This window comes from Oncorhynchus tshawytscha, unplaced genomic scaffold (genome assembly GCF_018296145.1).
Source record: "Oncorhynchus tshawytscha isolate Ot180627B unplaced genomic scaffold, Otsh_v2.0 Un_contig_2240_pilon_pilon, whole genome shotgun sequence".
Lineage (NCBI taxonomy): Eukaryota > Metazoa > Chordata > Actinopteri > Salmoniformes > Salmonidae > Oncorhynchus > Oncorhynchus tshawytscha.
The window spans coordinates 21,232-37,853 of record NW_024608897.1 but is presented as its reverse complement, the minus strand read 5'-3'; the positions used below and the strand labels follow the sequence as shown (position 1 = coordinate 37,853).

Genomic DNA, 16,622 nt, shown 5'->3' with positions numbered 1-16,622 from the left:
CAACACGCCAGCATCGCCTGTGAGGCCTGCACTCACCTCAATGATGAACTCATTGTGCAGCTGGCACAGTGTGAGCCACAGGATCTTAACCCTGCAATAAAATAAAAACATTGTCACATCAAGACATTTGGTTTACAGTGCAGGACATCGATATCATCAAGTCATAGCGAATACCTAAACAGTCAGATCACACAGAGAAGTGTATACATTCATTTAAATGTGTGTGTGTTTGATTTAACCGTCTAAAAGCAGGTCATATGGTAGTGGACAGAGAAGTGGGGCGGTAGGTAGCCTGTTCCTAGGCCGTCATTGAAAATAAGAATTTGTTCTTTAACTGACTTGCCTAGTTAAATAAAGGTAAAATTCAAATCAAATAAAGTGAGAATTCTAGCAGCCAGACACAAGTAGTCTCACAGGAGGAAGTGATGTGAAGGTTCTGGAAGAGAATTAACAGCTCTGTTCACTGTTTCCTGTTCTGGGCTGACTGTGACCTGCTAACAGCACAGAGACACTATTGTCTATAATGTAGTGGTAGACTGACTGTGACCTGCTAACAGCACAGAGACAGTATTGTCTCCACTGTAGTGGTAGACTGACTGTGACCTGCTAACAGCACAGAGACAGTATTGTCTATAATGTAGTGGTAGACTGACTGTGACCTGCTAACAGCACAGAGACAGTATTGTCTCCACTGTAGTGGTAGACTGACTGTGACCTGCTAACAGCACAGAGACAGTATTGTCTATAATGTAGTGGTAGACTGACTGTGACCTGCTAACAGCACAGAGACAGTATTGTCTCCACTGTAGTGGTAGACTGACTGTGACCTGCTAACAGCACAGAGACAGTATTGTCTCCACTGTAGTGGTAGACTGACTGTGACCTGCTAACAGCACAGAGACAGTATTGTCTATAATGTAGTGGTAGACTGACTGTGACCTGCTAACAGCACAGAGACAGTATTGTCTCTACTGTAGTGGTAGACTGACTGTGACCTGTAACAGCACAGAGACAGTATTGTCTATAATGTAGTGGAGACTGACTGTGACCTGCTAACAGCACAGAGACAGTATTGTCTATAATGTAGTGGTAGACTGACTGTGACCTGCTAACAGCACAGAGACAGTATTGTCTCACTGTAGTGGTAGACTGACTGTGACCTGCTAACAGCACAGAGACAGTATTGTCTCTACTGTAGTGGTAGACTGACTGTGACCTGCTAACAGCACAGAGACAGTATTGTCTCTGTGGTAGACTGACTGTGACCTGCTAACAGCACAGAGACAGTATTGTCTATAATGTAGTGGTAGACTGACTGTGACCTGCTAACAGCACAGAGACAGTATTGTCTATAATGTAGTGGTAGACTGACTGTGACCTGCTAACAGCACAGAGACAGTATTGTCTCCACTGTAGTGGTAGACTGACTGTGACCTGCTAACAGCACAGAGACAGTATTGTCTATAATGGTAGACTGACTGTGACCTGCTAACAGCACAGAGACAGTACTGTAGTGGTAGACTGACTGTGACCTGCTAACAGCACAGAGACAGTATTGTCTATAATGTGTGACCTGTACCTGCTAGACACAGAGACAGTATTGTCTCCACTGTAGTGGTAGACTGACTGTGACCTGCTAACAGCACAGAGACAGTATTGTCTCCACTGTAGTGGTAGACTGACTGTGACCTGCTAACAGCACAGAGACAGTATTGTCTCCACTGTAGTGGTAGACTGACTGTGACCTGCTAACAGCACAGAGACAGTATTGTCTCCACTGTAGTGGTAGACTGACTGTGACCTGCTAACAGCACAGAGACAGTATTGTCTCCACTGTAGTGGTAGACTGACTGTGACCTGCTAACAGCACAGAGACAGTATTGTCTCCACTGTAGTGGTAGACTGACTGTGACCTGCTAACAGCACAGAGACAGTATTGTCTCCACTGTAGTGGTAGACTGACTGTGACCTGCTAACAGCACAGAGACAGTATTGTAGTGGTAGACTGACTGTGACCTGCTAACAGCACAGAGACAGTATTGTCTCCACTGTAGTGGTAGACTGACTGTGACCTGCTAACAGCACAGAGACAGTATTGTCTATAATGTAGTGGTAGACTGACTGTGACCTGCTAACAGCACAGAGACAGTATTGTCTCCACTGTAGTGGTAGACTGACTGTGACCTGCTAACAGCACAGAGACACTATTGTCTCCACTGTAGTGGTAGACTGACTGTGACCTGCTAACAGCACAGAGACAGTATTGTCTCCACTGTAGTGGTAGACTGACTGTGACCTGCTAACAGCACAGAGACACTATTGTCTCTACTGTAGTGGTAGACTGACTGGGCACACAGCCAAAACAACATCACTACCATGATGCATTAGACAGTAGAACAAAACACATCCCATTTCAGCCTGTGGTTTATCCAGAGACAAGGACAGCTTTCCCTCAGTCACAGTTTCCTGTATTTTGGCCATCAGTGTTCGGAGTTAACTGGACCATCTAGATTATACAGGAGCACTAATATCCTCTCTCAGTCCAGTCCAGTAGAGGTATGAAAACTGGACCATCTAGATTATACAGTAGAACTAATATCCTCTCAGTCCAGTCCAGTAGAGGTATGAAAACTGGACCATCTAGATTATACAGGAGAACTAATATCCTCTCAGTCCAGTCCAGTAGAGGTATGAAAACTGGACCATCTAGATTATACAGGAGAACTAATATCCTCTCTCAGTCCAGTCCAGAAGAGGTATGAAAACTGGACCATCTAGATTATACAGTAGAACTAATATCCTCTCAGTCCAGTCCAGTAGAGGTATGAAAACTGGACCATCTAGATTATACAGTAGAACTAATATCCTCTCAGTCCAGTCCAGTAGAGGTATGAAAACTGGACCATCTAGATTATACCTGTAGAACTAATATCCTCTCAGTCCAGTCCAGTAGAGGTATGAAAACTGGACCATCTAGATTATACAGTAGAACTAATATCCTCTCAGTCCAGTCCAGTAGAGGTATGAAAACTGGACCATCTAGATTATACAGTAGAACTAATATCCTCTCAGTCCAGTCCAGTAGAGGTATGAAAACTGGACCATCTAGATTCTACAGTAGAACTAATATCCTCTCAGTCTAGTCCAGTAGAGGTATGAAAACTGGACCATCTAGATTATACAGGAGAACTAATATCCTCTCTCAGTCCAGTCCAGTAGAGGTATGAAAACTGGACCATCTAGATTATACAGTAGAACTAATATCCTCTCAGTCCAGTCCAGTAGAGGTGTGAAAACTGGACCATCTAGATTATACAGTAGAACTAATATCCTCTCAGTCCAGTCCAGTAGAGGTATGAAAACTGGACCATCTAGATTATACAGTAGAACTAATACCCTCCCAGTCCAGTCCAGTAGAGGTATGAAAACTGGACCATCTAGATTATACAGTAGAACTAATATCCTCTCAGTCCAGTCCAGTAGAGGTATGAAAACTGGACCATCTAGATTATACAGTAGAACTAATATCCCTCTCAGTCCAGTCCAGTAGAGGTATGAAAACTGGACCATCTAGATTATACAGTAGAACTAATATCCTCTCAGTCCAGTCCAGTAGAGGTATGAAAACTGGACCATCTAGATTATACAGTAGAACTAATATCCTCTCAGTCCAGTCCAGTAGAGGTATGAAAACTGGACCATCTAGATTATACAGTAGAACTAATATCCTCTCAGTCCAGTCCAGTAGAGGTATGAAAACTGGACCATCTAGATTATACAGTAGAACTAATATCCTCCCCAGTCCAGTCCAGTAGAGGTATGAAAACTGGACCATCTAGATTATACAGTAGAACTAATACCCTCTCAGTCCAGTCCAGTAGAGGTATGAAAACTGGACCATCTAGATTATACAGTAGAACTAATATCCTCTCAGTCCAGTCCAGTAGAGGTGTGAAAACTGGACCATCTAGACTATACAGTAGAACTAATATCCTCTCAGTCCAGTCCAGTAGAGGTATGAAAACTGGACCATCTAGATTATACAGTAGAACTAATATCCTCTCAGTCCAGTAGAGGTATGAAAACTGGACCATCTAGATTATATAGTAGAACTAATATCCTCCCAGTCCAGTCCAGTAGAGGTATGAAAACTGGACCATCTAGATTATACAGTAGAACTAATATCCTCTCAGTCCAGTCCAGTAGAGGTATGAAAACTGGACCATCTAGATTATACAGTAGAACTAATATCCTCCCAGTCCAGTCCAGTAGAGGTATGAAAACTGGACCATCTAGATTATACAGTAGAACTAATATCCTCCAGTCCAGTCCAGTAGAGGTATGAAAACTGGACCATCTAGATTATACAGTAGAACTAATATCCTCTCCCAGTCCAGTCCAGTAGAGGTATGAAAACTGGACCATCTAGATTATACAGTAGAACTAATATCCTCTCAGTCCAGTCCAGTAGAGGTATGAAAACTGGACCATCTAGATTATACAGTAGAACTAATACCCTCCCAGTCCAGTCCAGTAGAGGTATGAAAACTGGACCATCTAGATTATACAGTAGAACTAATATCCTCTCAGTCCAGTCCAGTAGAGGTATGAAAACTGGACCATCTAGATTATACAGTAGAACTAATACCAGTCCAGTCCAGTAGAGGTATGAAAACTGGACCATCTAGATTATACAGTAGAACTAATACCCTCCCAGTCCAGTCCAGTAGAGGTATGAAAACTGGACCATCTAGATTATACAGTAGAACTAATATCCTCTCAGTCCAGTCAGTCCAGTAGAGGTATGAAAACTGGACCATCTAGATTATACAGTAGAACTAATACCCTCCCAGTCCAGTCCAGTAGATACAGTATGAAAACTGGACCATCTAATTATACAGTAGAACTAATACCTCCCAGTCCAGTCAGTAGAGTAGTTTGAGATTATACAGTAGAACTAATACCCTCCCAGTCCAGTAGAGGTATGAAAACTGGACCTTCCAGGGCAGTAGAGAGACACCACTATGCCTGGCAACGACCTGTACTTCAGGGATCAGTCATTTGTAGAGTAATTCAAATGTACTGACGCCCCAGGCCCCTGCCACGTCCAGGTGATTGTGTCCTGGCATGGGACAGGAGAGACACAGAACTTACTAAAGATACAACATTATTCATCCAGGTAAGAAGTACAAAAACCAAGGTCATATAACAACAACAACAGCCTGTTATCAGGGATCCCAGTTTGTGGTTTAATTGGTTACCAGGTAGTTATGAAAACTGGACCATCTAGATATACCTCCTCTCAGAGTCCAGTGGTCTGTGACCATCTAGATTATACTGCTGTGTGGTCCCAGGGCTATAGGAGAGACTGACTGTGGCCTGTGGTCCCAGGGCTATAGGAGAGACTGACTGTGTGCTGTGTGGTCCCCAGGGCTATAGGAGAGACTGACTGCCTGCTGTGTGGTCCCAGGGCTATGCTGTGTGTTTCCCAGGGCTATAGGAGAGACTGACTGTGTGCTGTGTGGTCCCAGGGCTATAGGAGAGACTGACTACCTGCTGTGTGGTCCCAGGGCTATAGGAGAGACTGACTGCCTGCTGTGTGATCCCAGGGCTATAGGAGAGACTGACTGCCTGCTGTGTGGTCCCAGGGCTATAGGAGAGACTGACTGCCTGCTGTGTGGTCCCAGGGCTATAGGAGAGACTGACTGCCTGCTGTGTGGTCCCAGGGCTATAGGAGAGACTGGCTCCCTGCTGTGTGGTCCTAGGGCTATAGAAGAGACTGACTGCGTGCTCTGTAGTCCCAGGGCTATAGGAGAGACTGACTGCCTGCTGTGTGATCCCAGGGCTATAGGAGAAACTGACTCCCTGCTGTGTGGTCCCAGGGCTATAGGAGAGACTGAATGCCTGCTGTGTGGTCCCAGGGCTATAGGAGAGACTGACTGCGTGCTGTGGGGTCCCAGGGCTATAGGAGAGACTGACTGCCTGCTGTGTGGTCCCAGGGCTATAGGAGAGACTGACTACCTGCTGTGTGGTCCCAGGGCTATAGGAGAGACTGACTGCCTGCTGTGTGGTCCCAGGGCTATAGGAGAGACTGACTCCCTGCTGTGTGGTCCCAGGGCTATAGGAGAGACTGGCTCCCTGCTGTGTGGTCCCAGGGCTATAGGAGAGACTGACTGCGTGCTCTGTAGTCCCAGGGCTATAGGAGAGACTGACTGCCTGCTGTGTGATCCCAGGGCTATAGGAGAAACTGACTCCCTGCTGTGTGGTCCCAGGGCTATAGGAGAGACTGAATACCTGCTGTGTGATCCCAGGGCTATAGGAGAGACTGACTGCGTGCCTGTAGTCCCAGGGCTATAGTCCCAGGGCTATAGGAGAGACTGACTGCGTGCTGTGTGGTCCCAGGGCTATAGGAGAGACTGACTGCGTGCTGTGTGGTCCCAGGGCTATAGGAGAGACTGACTGCGTGCTGTGTGATCCCAGGGCTATAGGAGAGACTGACTCTCTGCTGTGTGGTCCCAGGGCTATAGGAGAGACTGACTGCCTGCTGTGTGGTCCCAAGGCTATAGGAGAGACTGACTCCCTGCTGTGTGGTCCCAGGGCTATAGGAGAGACTGACTCCCTGCTGTGTGGTCCCAGGGATATAGGAGAAACTGAATCCCTGCTGTGTGGTCCCAGGGCTATAGGAGGGACTGAATGCCTGCTGTGTGGTCCCAGGGCTATAGGAGAGACTGACTGCGTGCTGTGTGGTCCCAGGGCTATAGGAGAGACTGACTGCGTGCTGTGTGGTCCCAGGGCTATAGGAGAGACTGACTGCTGTGCTCCCAGGGCTACAGGAGAGACTGACTGCGTGCTGTGTGGTCCCAGGGCTATAGGAGAGATTGACTGCGTGCTGTGTGGTCCCAGGGCTATAGGAGAGACTGACTGCGTGCTGTGTGGTCCCAGGACTATAGGAGAGACTGACTGCGTGCTGTGTGGTCCCAGGGCTATAGGAGAGATTGACTGCGTGCTGTGTGTCCCAGGGCTACAGGAGAGACTGACTGCATGCTGTGTGATCCCAGGGCTACAGGAGAGACTGACTGCGTGCTGTGTGATCCCAGGGCTACAGGAGAGACTGACTGCCTGCTGTGTGGTCCCAGGGCTATAGGAGAGACTGACTGCGTGCTCCCAGGGCTGGAGAGACTGACTGCGTGCTCCCAGGGCTGGGAGAGACTGACCCAGGGCTACAGGAGAGACTGACTGCGTGCTGTGTGGTCCCAGGGCTATAGGAGAGACTGACTGCGTGCTGTGTGGTCCCAGGGCTATAGGAGAGACTGACTGCGTGCTGTGTGGTCCCAGGGCTATAGGAGAGACTGACTGCGTGCTGTGTGGTCCCAGGGCTATAGGAGAGACTGACTCCCTGCTGTGTGGTCCCAGGGCTATAGGAGAGACTGACTCTCTGCTGTGTGGTCCCAGGGCTATAGGAGAGACTGACTGCGTGCTGTGTGGTCCCAGGGCTATAGGAGAGACTGACTGCCTGCTGTGTGGTCCCAGGGCTATAGGAGACACTGACTCCTGCTGCGTGCTCCCAGGGCTATAGGAGAGACTGACTGCGTGCTGTGTGGTCCCAGGGCTATAGGAGAGACTGACTGCGTGCTGTGTGGTCCCAGGGCTATAGGAGAGACTGACTCCCTGCTGTGTGGTCCCAGGGCTATAGGAGAGACTGGCTCCCTGCTGTGTGGTCCTAGGGCTATAGGAGAGACTGACTGCGTGCTCTGTAGTCCCAGGGCTATAGGAGAGACTGACTGCCTGCTGTGTGATCCCAGGGCTATAGGAGAAACTGACTCCCTGCTGTGTGGTCCCAGGGCTATAGGAGAGACTGAATACCTGCTGTGTGATCCCAGGGCTATAGGAGAGACTGACTGCGTGCTCTGTAGTCCCAGGGCTATAGGAGAGACTGACTGCGTGCTGTGTGGTCCCAGGGCTATAGGAGAGACTGACTGCGTGCTGTGTGGTCCCAGGGCTATAGGAGAGACTGACTGCGTGCTGTGTGATCCCAGGGCTATAGGAGAGACTGACTCTCTGCTGTGTGGTCCCAGGGCTATAGGAGACTGACTGCCTGCTGTGTGGTCCCAAGGCTATAGGAGAGACTGACTCCCTGCTGTGTGGTCCCAGGGCTATAGGAGAGACTGGCTCCCTGCTGTGTGGTCCCAGGGATATAGGAGAAACTGAATCCCTGCTGTGTGGTCCCAGGGCTATAGGAGGGACTGAATGCCTGCTGTGTGGTCCCAGGGCTATAGGAGAGACTGACTCCCTGCTGCGTGCTCCCAGGGCTACAGGAGAGACTGACTGCGTGCTGTGTGGTCCCAGGGCTATAGGAGAGACTGACTGCGTGCTGTGTGGTCCCAGGGCTATAGGAGAGACTGACTGCGTGCTGTGTGGTCCCAGGGCTATAGGAGAGACTGACTGCGTGCTCCCAGGGCTATAGGAGAGACTGACTGCGTGCTGTGTGGTCCCAGGGCTATAGGAGAGATTGACTGCGTGCTGTGTGGTCCCAGGGCTATAGGAGAGACTGACTGCGTGCTGTGTGGTCCCAGGGCTATAGGAGAGACTGACTGCGTGCTGTGTGGTCCCAGGGCTATAGTAGAGATTGACTGCGTGCTGTGTGGTCCCAGGGCTACAGGAGAGACTGACTGCATGCTGTGTGATCCCAGGGCTACAGGAGAGACTGACTGCGTGCTGTGTGATCCCAGGGCTACAGGAGAGACTGACTGCCTGCTGTGTGGTCCCAGGGCTATAGGAGAGACTGACTGCGTGCTCCCAGGGCTACAGGAGAGACTGACTGCGTGCTCCCAGGGCTACAGGAGAGACTGACTGCGTGCTCCCAGGGCTACAGGAGAGACTGACTGCGTGCTGTGTGGTCCCAGGGCTAGGAGAGACTGACTGCGTGCTGTGTGGTCCCAGGGCTATAGGAGAGACTGACTGCGTGCTGTGTGGTCCCAGGGCTATAGGAGAGACTGACTGCGTGCTGTGTGGTCCCAGGGCTATAGGAGAGACTGACTGCCTGCTGTGTGGTCCCAGGGCTATAGGAGAGACTGACTCCCTGCTGTGTGGTCCCAGGGCTATAGGAGAGACTGACTGCGTGCTGTGTGGTCCCAGGGCTATAGGAGAGACTGACTGCGTGCTGTGTGGTCCCAGGGCTATAGGAGACACTGACTCCCTGCTGCGTGCTCCCAGGGCTATAGGAGAGACTGACTGCGTGCCCAGGGCTATAGTGACTGGTCCCAGGGCTATAGGAGAGACTGACTGCGTGCTGTGTGGTCCCAGGGCTATAGGAGAGACTGACTGCGTGCTGTGTGGTCCCAGGGCTATAGGAGAGACTGACTCTCTGCTGTGTGGTCCCAGGGCTATAGGAGAGACTGACTGCGTGCTGTGTGGTCCCAGGGCTATAGGAGAGACTGACTGCGTGCTGTGTGGTCCCAGGCATCACTGATGGATGCCTCCACGTGTCCAGATCCCATTCAGCCCAGCTGTTTACAGACAGAGCTAACACTAACACGATCAGACCTCAGTAAAGGGCACATCAAGTCAACCCCAGGAGGTTTTCCAGGAAGTCCCCACGAAACCCTGCTCAAGGTGTGGGGGGGATATCACACAGCTTAGACAGACCACACAACAAATCACAGAACAACTAAATCAGTTCTCTGTCCTCACAGTTATATCTGTAACAGAGAGAGAGATTCAGACAGACAGGGCTGATGCTCTTCTCAGCAGGGAGGGTGTTTACCAACAGCCTGGCTGTTGTGTTGTGCTGCTGCGGGGTTCTATTGTGTTGCTAGGTGTTCTATTGTGTTGCTAGGTGTTGTGTTGTATTGCTAGGTGTTCTATTGTGTTGCTAGGTGTTGTATTGTGTTGCTAGGTGTTATATTGTGTTGCTAGGTCTTATATTGTGTTGCTAGGTATTGTATTGTGTTGCTAGGTGTTTGGTTTGTTGTGTTGCTAGGTGTTGTATTGTGTTGCTAGGTGTTGTATTGTATTGCTAGGGGTTGTGTTGTATTGCTAGGTGTTCTATTGTGTTGCTAGGTGTTGTATTGTGTTGCTTGGGGTTGTGTTGTATTGCTAGGTGTTGTATTGTGTTGCTAGGTGTTATATTGTGTTGCTAGGTCTTATATTGTGTTGCTAGGTGTTGTATTGTGTTGCTAGGTGTTTGGTTTGTTGTGTTGCTAGGTGTTCTATTGTGTTGCTAGGTGTTGTATTGTATTGCTAGGGGTTGTGTTGTATTGCTAGGTGTTCTATTGTGTTGCTAGGTGTTGTATTGTGTTGCTTGGGGTTGTGTTGTATTGCTAGGTGTTGTATTGTGTTGCTAGGTGTTGTATTGTGTTGCTAGGTGTTATATTGTGTTGCTAGGTGTTGTATTGTGTTGCTAGGTGTTGTATTGTGTTGCTAGGTGTTGTATTGTGTTGCTAGGTTTTTGGTTTGTTGTGTTGCTAGGTGTTATATTGTGTTGCTAGGTGTTGTATTGTGTTGCTAGGTGTTTGGTTTGTTGTGTTGCTAGGTGTTGTATTGTGTTGCTAGGTGTTGTATTGTGTTGCTATGTGTTGTATTGTGTTGCTAGGTGTTTGGTTTGTTGTGTTGCTAGGTGTTATATTGTGTTGCTAGGTGTTGTATTGTGTTGCTAGGTGTTGTATTGTGTTGCTAGGTGTTGTATTGTGTTGCTAGGTGTTGTATTGTGTTGCTAGGTGTTATATTGTGTTGCTAGGTGTTATATTGTGTTGCTAGGTGTTGTATTGTGTTGCTAGGTGTTGTATTGTGTTGCTAGGTGTTGTATTGTGTTGCTAGGTGTTGTATTGTGTTGCTAGGTGTGGTTTGTTGTGTTGCTAGGTGTTGTATTGTGTTGCTAGGTGTTGTATTGTGTTGCTAGGTGTTATATTGTGTTGCTAAATGTGTTGTATTGCTAGGTGTTCTATTGTGTTGCTAGGTGTTGTATTGTGTTGCTAGGTTTGTATTGTGTTGCTAGGTATTGTGTTGCTAGGTGTTTGGTTTGTTTTTGCTAGGTGTTGTATTTGTTGCTAGGTCAGTAACATGTTGCTAGGTGTTGTATTGTGTTGCTAGGTGTTATATTGTGTTGCTTGGGGTTGTGTTGTATTGCTAGGTATTCTATTGTGTTGCTAGGTGTTGTATTCTTTGCAGTGTTGTATTGTGTTGCTAGTGGTGATTGTGTTTAGATTGTGTTGCTAGGTGTTTGGTTTGTTGTGTTGCTAGGTGTTGTATTGTGTTGCTAGGTGTTGTATTGTGTTGCTAGGTGTTGTATTGTGTTGCTAGGTGTTATATTGTGTTGCTTGGGGTTGTGTTGTATTGCTAGGTGTTATATTGTGTTGCTAGGTGTTGTATTGTGATGCTAGGTGTTGTATTGTGTTGCTAGGTGTTATATTGTGTTGCTAGGTGTTGTATTGTGTTGCTAGGTGTTGTATTGTGTTGCTAGGTGTTGTATTGTGTTGTGTTGTGTTTGCTTTCTTACCATTTTATTGGGGTATTTTATCACCACAGGCTGAACTGGCACCGCTGGGATGAACGCTCCTGTGTGACAAGACAGAAATCAACACCATTACACACACTGGACTACAGTCCCCTAAAACTAAGAAACTAGAATATTCTAGACCGCATACAAGGGCCTCGGCCCACGGCGACAGTAGCTAACCCAGATGTAAAATGTCCGTCCGCACGACTGGAAGTGGATCAAAGCATCCGCTAAATGGAATATATTACTATAATTATTGATATATTAATGTCCATTCAAATATAGTCATGAAGCTCCTTTTCATCCATTTGTCCAATCAGAAACATGCAGTCCTGTGCAGAATATGTTATGGAATCCTCTGATTGGAACAGAACTGAACATCTTTCAGTTAGACAGTGGTGATTGGTTTGATCTCGGCTCCTGGGCGGTCAGTTAGACAGTGGTGATTGGTCTGATCTCGGCTCCTGGGCGGTCAGTTAGACAGTGGTGATTAATCTGATCTCAGCTCCTGGGCGGTCAGTTAGACAGTGGTGATTAATCTGATCTCAGCACCTGGGCGGTCAGTTAGACAGTGGTGATTAATCTGATCTCAGCACCTGGGCGGTCAGTTAGACAGTGGTGATTAATCTGATCTCAGCACCTGGGCGGTCAGTTAGACAGTGGTGATTAATCTGATCTCAGCACCTGGGCGGTCAGTTAGACAGTGGTGATTAATCTGATCTCAGCTCCTGGGCGGTCAGTTAGACAGTGGTGATAAATCTGATCTCAGCACCTGGGCGGTCAGTTAGACAGTGGTGATTAATCTGATCTCAGCTCCTGGGCGGTCAGTTAGACAGTGGTGATTAATCTGATCTCAGCTCCTGGGCGGTCAGTTAGACAGTGGTGATTAATCTGATCTCAGCTCCTGGGCGGTCAGTTAGACAGTGGTGATTAATCTGATCTCAGCACCTGGGCGGTCAGTTAGACAGTGGTGATTAATCTGATCTCAGCACCTGGGCGGTCAGTTAGACAGTGGTGATTAATCTGATCTCAGCACCTGGGCGGTCAGTTAGACAGTGGTGATTAATCTGATCTCAGCTCCTGGGCGGTCAGTTAGACAGTGGTGATAAATCTGATCTCAGCACCTGGGCGGTCAGTTAGACAGTGGTGATTAATCTGATCTCAGCACCTGGGCGGTCACTTCAGACACTCGTCGGTCTTTTGAAGTGATTCGCTGCCGGGACACTTCAATAGTAACTAACATCAACTAGAAACACATGTTTACTCGGGTCTTGTTTCCACGTCGGAGGATAAAAAGATAGAAGCGCTTGTTGATGACATCAGAAGCTCTATTTACCAGTGGGTGTTCTGTAATTCATCTGTGTTGAGGCTGCAGTTATTACATTTAGCTGAATATCAGGAGAACCGTAATAATGACCAACGTTATTGGAAAGCTCAGATACTCCCCTTTTTATAACCCCCCCCCCATCCTAAAGTTATGATGGGAGGAAAGAGATACTCCCCTTATTTAAACCCCCCCATCCTAAAGTTATGGGGAGGAAAGAGATACTCGCCTTTTTTAACCCCCCCCCATCCTAACTTTAGGATGGGGGGGTTTAAATAAGGGGAGTATCTCTTTCCTCCCCATAACTAAATAACTAAAGTTAGGATGGGGAGGAAAGAGCTGTTAGCCTTTTAAATGGTTTTAACCTGAAGCCAAGGCTTTGTAGACTGTATGATAAACCACGTCTGTCATTGGTTACAGTCTGTTACAATAGCAATGTGCCCAGCTATATGAGGGGATGATGGACGATTAAAAAGTCAATGTTCATTATTTGATGAAAAAAAATTACTGACTAACATGCGACTAAAACGACAAACAAATTCTCCAAAGTTTTAGATACGGGGCAGTATGTGGACTAGGAGACACAGGGCAGTATGTGGACTAGGAGACACAGGGCAGTATGTGGACTAGGAGACACAGGGCAGTATGTGGACTAGGAGACACAGGGCAGTATGTGGACTAGGAGACACGGGGCAGTATGTGGACTAGGAGACATGGGGCAGTATGTGGACTAGGAGACATAGGGCAGTATGTGGACTAGGAGACACAGGGCAGTATGTGGACTAGGAGACACAGGGCAGTATGTGGACTAGGAGACACGGGGCAGTATGTGAAATAGGAGACACAGGGCAGTATGTGGACTAGGAGACACAGGGCAGTATGTGGACTAGAGACACGGGGAAGTATGTGGACTAGGAGACACGGGGCAGTATGTGAAATAGGAGACACAGGGCAGTATGTGGACTAGGAGACACAGGGCAGTATGTGGACTAGGAGACACAGGGCAGTATGTGGACTAGGAGACACGGGGAAGTATGTGAAATAGGAGACACAGGGCAGTATGTGGACTAGGAGACACAGGGCAGTATGTGGACTAGGAGACACAGGGCAGTATGTGGACTAGGAGACACAGGGCAGTATGTGGACTAGGAGACACGGGGCAGTATGTGAAATAGGAGACAGGGCAGTATGTGGACTAGGAGACACAGGGCAGTATGTGGACTAGGAGATACGGGGCAGTATGTGAAATAGGAGACACAGGGCAGTATGTGGACTAGGAGACACAGGGCAGTATGTGGACTAGGAGACACGGGGCAGTATGTGGACTAGGAGATACGGGGCAGTATGTGAAATAGGAGACACAGGGCAGTATGTGGACTAGGAGACACAGGGCAGTATGTGGACTAGGAGACACGGGGCAGTATGTGGACTAGGAGACACGGGCAGTATGTGGACTAGGAGACACAGGGCAGTATGTGGACTAGCAGACAAGGCAGTATGTGGACTAGGAGACACAGGGCAGTATGTGGACTAGGAGACACAGGGCAGTATGTGGACTAGGAGACACAGGTCAACATGGGTTCTGATCCAACATGTATAGCCTAGTGGTACCAGAGTCAACATGGGTTCTGATCCAACATGTATAGCCTAGTGGTACCAGAGTCAACATGGGTTCTGATCCAACATGATAGCCTAGTGGTACCAACATGTCCTTCCTGACTCTCCAACTCTCCTACCTTTCCTGTCTCCTCTTCACGGTACTATCTAACATACCTGGTTTGTACGTGATGAGACACGACCTGTTGGTACACGTTCCCTCTGGGAAAATCATTATCTGGAGAGAGGGGAACATCAGCCACATTATCAGACACGTGTTTCCATGGTAATGAGATCATCTGAGTGGGTACATCCTGAACATTGTTAGGTGGCTGTTCTCCACATCTAGTTTGTTTACTGAACGCCAGACCATGGCTCTTTGTTTACTTTGTCCCGTGTGTGTGTGTGTGTGTGTGTGTGTGTGTGTGTGTGTGTGTGTGTGTGTGTGTGTGTGTGACAGACAGACAGACAGACAGACAGAGAGAGATACAGAGAAAGAGAGCTGGAGAGACAGAGAGACACAGAGAGACAGAGACAGAGAGAGACAGAGAGAGAGAGAGAGAGAGAGAGAGAGAGAGAGCGAGAGAGCGAGAGAGAGACAGAGAGCTAGAGAGAGAGCGAGAGAGAGAGACAGAGACAGAGAGCTAGAGACAGAAAGAGAGAGAGATATTAAACTGTACCTGAGGCCATTCTCCTCCAGACTGGGCTCTGCGTTTGATCTCCTCAACAGTCTTCTTACGGGAGTCCTGGTCTGACCTGGAGACAAACACTGGTCTGATGTACTTGATCAGGGCTGGAGGACAGGAGACACAACAGTCAGACACATACTAGTGCTGGGGCCACAAGGTATATTAGCCTGGGTATCAGCATTCCACTCATTAACACTGATCTGGGACCAGGTTAAAGGTATCTGCCGAGCCAACATTTTCTACATAAATAATAGGTCTAGTCGTGAAGATCCTGTACAATTTCGGTTGTAATTTTACAACAGAGAATCTGTTAGGTTAACAGGAAGTGGTTAACAGGAAGTGGTTATCTACGAACTCAGCTTCAGTGGTTATCCAGCCCTTGTCCAGGTCCAATCATTTACAGAACTGTACCGGTTACCGTTCTGACTCAAAACCACACTTCCTGAAACGGGAAGTTCACTCCTGTCAGACTGAAAGGTCACACCAGGGTTCAACACCAGGGTCACACCAGGGTTCAACACAGGGTCCAACACCAGGGTCCAACACAGGGTTCAACACAGGGTCCAACACCAGGGTCCAACACCAGGGTCCAACACAGGGTCCAACACCAGGGTCCAACACAGGGTTCAACTCCAACACCAGGGTCCAACATAGGTTCAACACCAGGGTTCAACACAGGGTTCAACACAGGGTCCAACACAGGGTTCAACACAGGGTACAACACAGGGTCCAACACCAGGGTCCAACACCAGGGTCCAACACAGGGTTCAACACCAGGGTCCAACACCAGGGTCCAACACCAGGGTCCAACACCAGGGTCCAACACCAGGGTTCAACACCAGGGTTCAACACCAGGGTCCAACACCAGGGTCCAACACCAGGGTCCAACACCAGGGTCAACACCAGGGTCCAACACCAGGGTCCAACACCAGGGTTCAACACCAGGGTCCAACACCAGGGTCCAACACCAGGGTTCAACACCAGGGTGCAACACCAGGGTTCAACACAGGGTTCAACACCAGGGTCCAACACCAGGGTCCAACACAGGGTCCAACACCAGGGTCCAACACAGGAGGGTCCAACACAGGGTTCACTCTTCAAGAACACTTCCTCTAGTCAAGGTTCTCACTTTCACTTCCCCCTGCTTTGACACAGGTCTCAATGTCCTCTATATCAGAGACTACTACTGTACTAGAGACCTGGACCCTGTGGTGCTGAGCCTGGGTCAGAACTACTGTCCTGTAGCCCTGGACCCTGTGGTGTTGAGCCTGTCTCTGGTCAGAACTACTGTGTACTGTAGACCTGGACCCTGTGGTGCTGAGCCTGGGTCAGAACTACTGTCCTGTAGACCTGGACCCTGTGGTGCTGAGCCTGGGTCAGAACTACTGTCCTGTAGACCTGGACCCTGTGGTGCTGAGCCTGGGTCAGAACTACTGTACTGTAGACCTGGACCCTGTGGTGCTGAGCCTGGGTCAGAACTACTGTCCTGTAGAGCTGGACCCTGTGGTGTTGAGCCTGT

General features: G+C 48.5%; 1 protein-coding gene across 2 annotated transcripts in view; it reads right to left on the bottom strand.

Moving 5' to 3' along the window:
* The window catches only part of LOC121843940 (lysophosphatidylcholine acyltransferase 1-like), a gene marked incomplete at its 5' end in the record, with an annotated part of 44,642 nt that overhangs the window by 9,460 nt on the left and 18,560 nt on the right, over nucleotides 1-16,622 (bottom strand). For both annotated transcript variants that reach the window (XM_042313830.1, XM_042313831.1), the window contains 5 exon segments: nucleotides 37-91; nucleotides 5,088-5,122; nucleotides 11,495-11,553; nucleotides 14,592-14,652; nucleotides 15,095-15,207. In XM_042313830.1, the coding sequence (XP_042169764.1) occupies nucleotides 37-91; nucleotides 5,088-5,122; nucleotides 11,495-11,553; nucleotides 14,592-14,652; nucleotides 15,095-15,207 (323 nt within the window).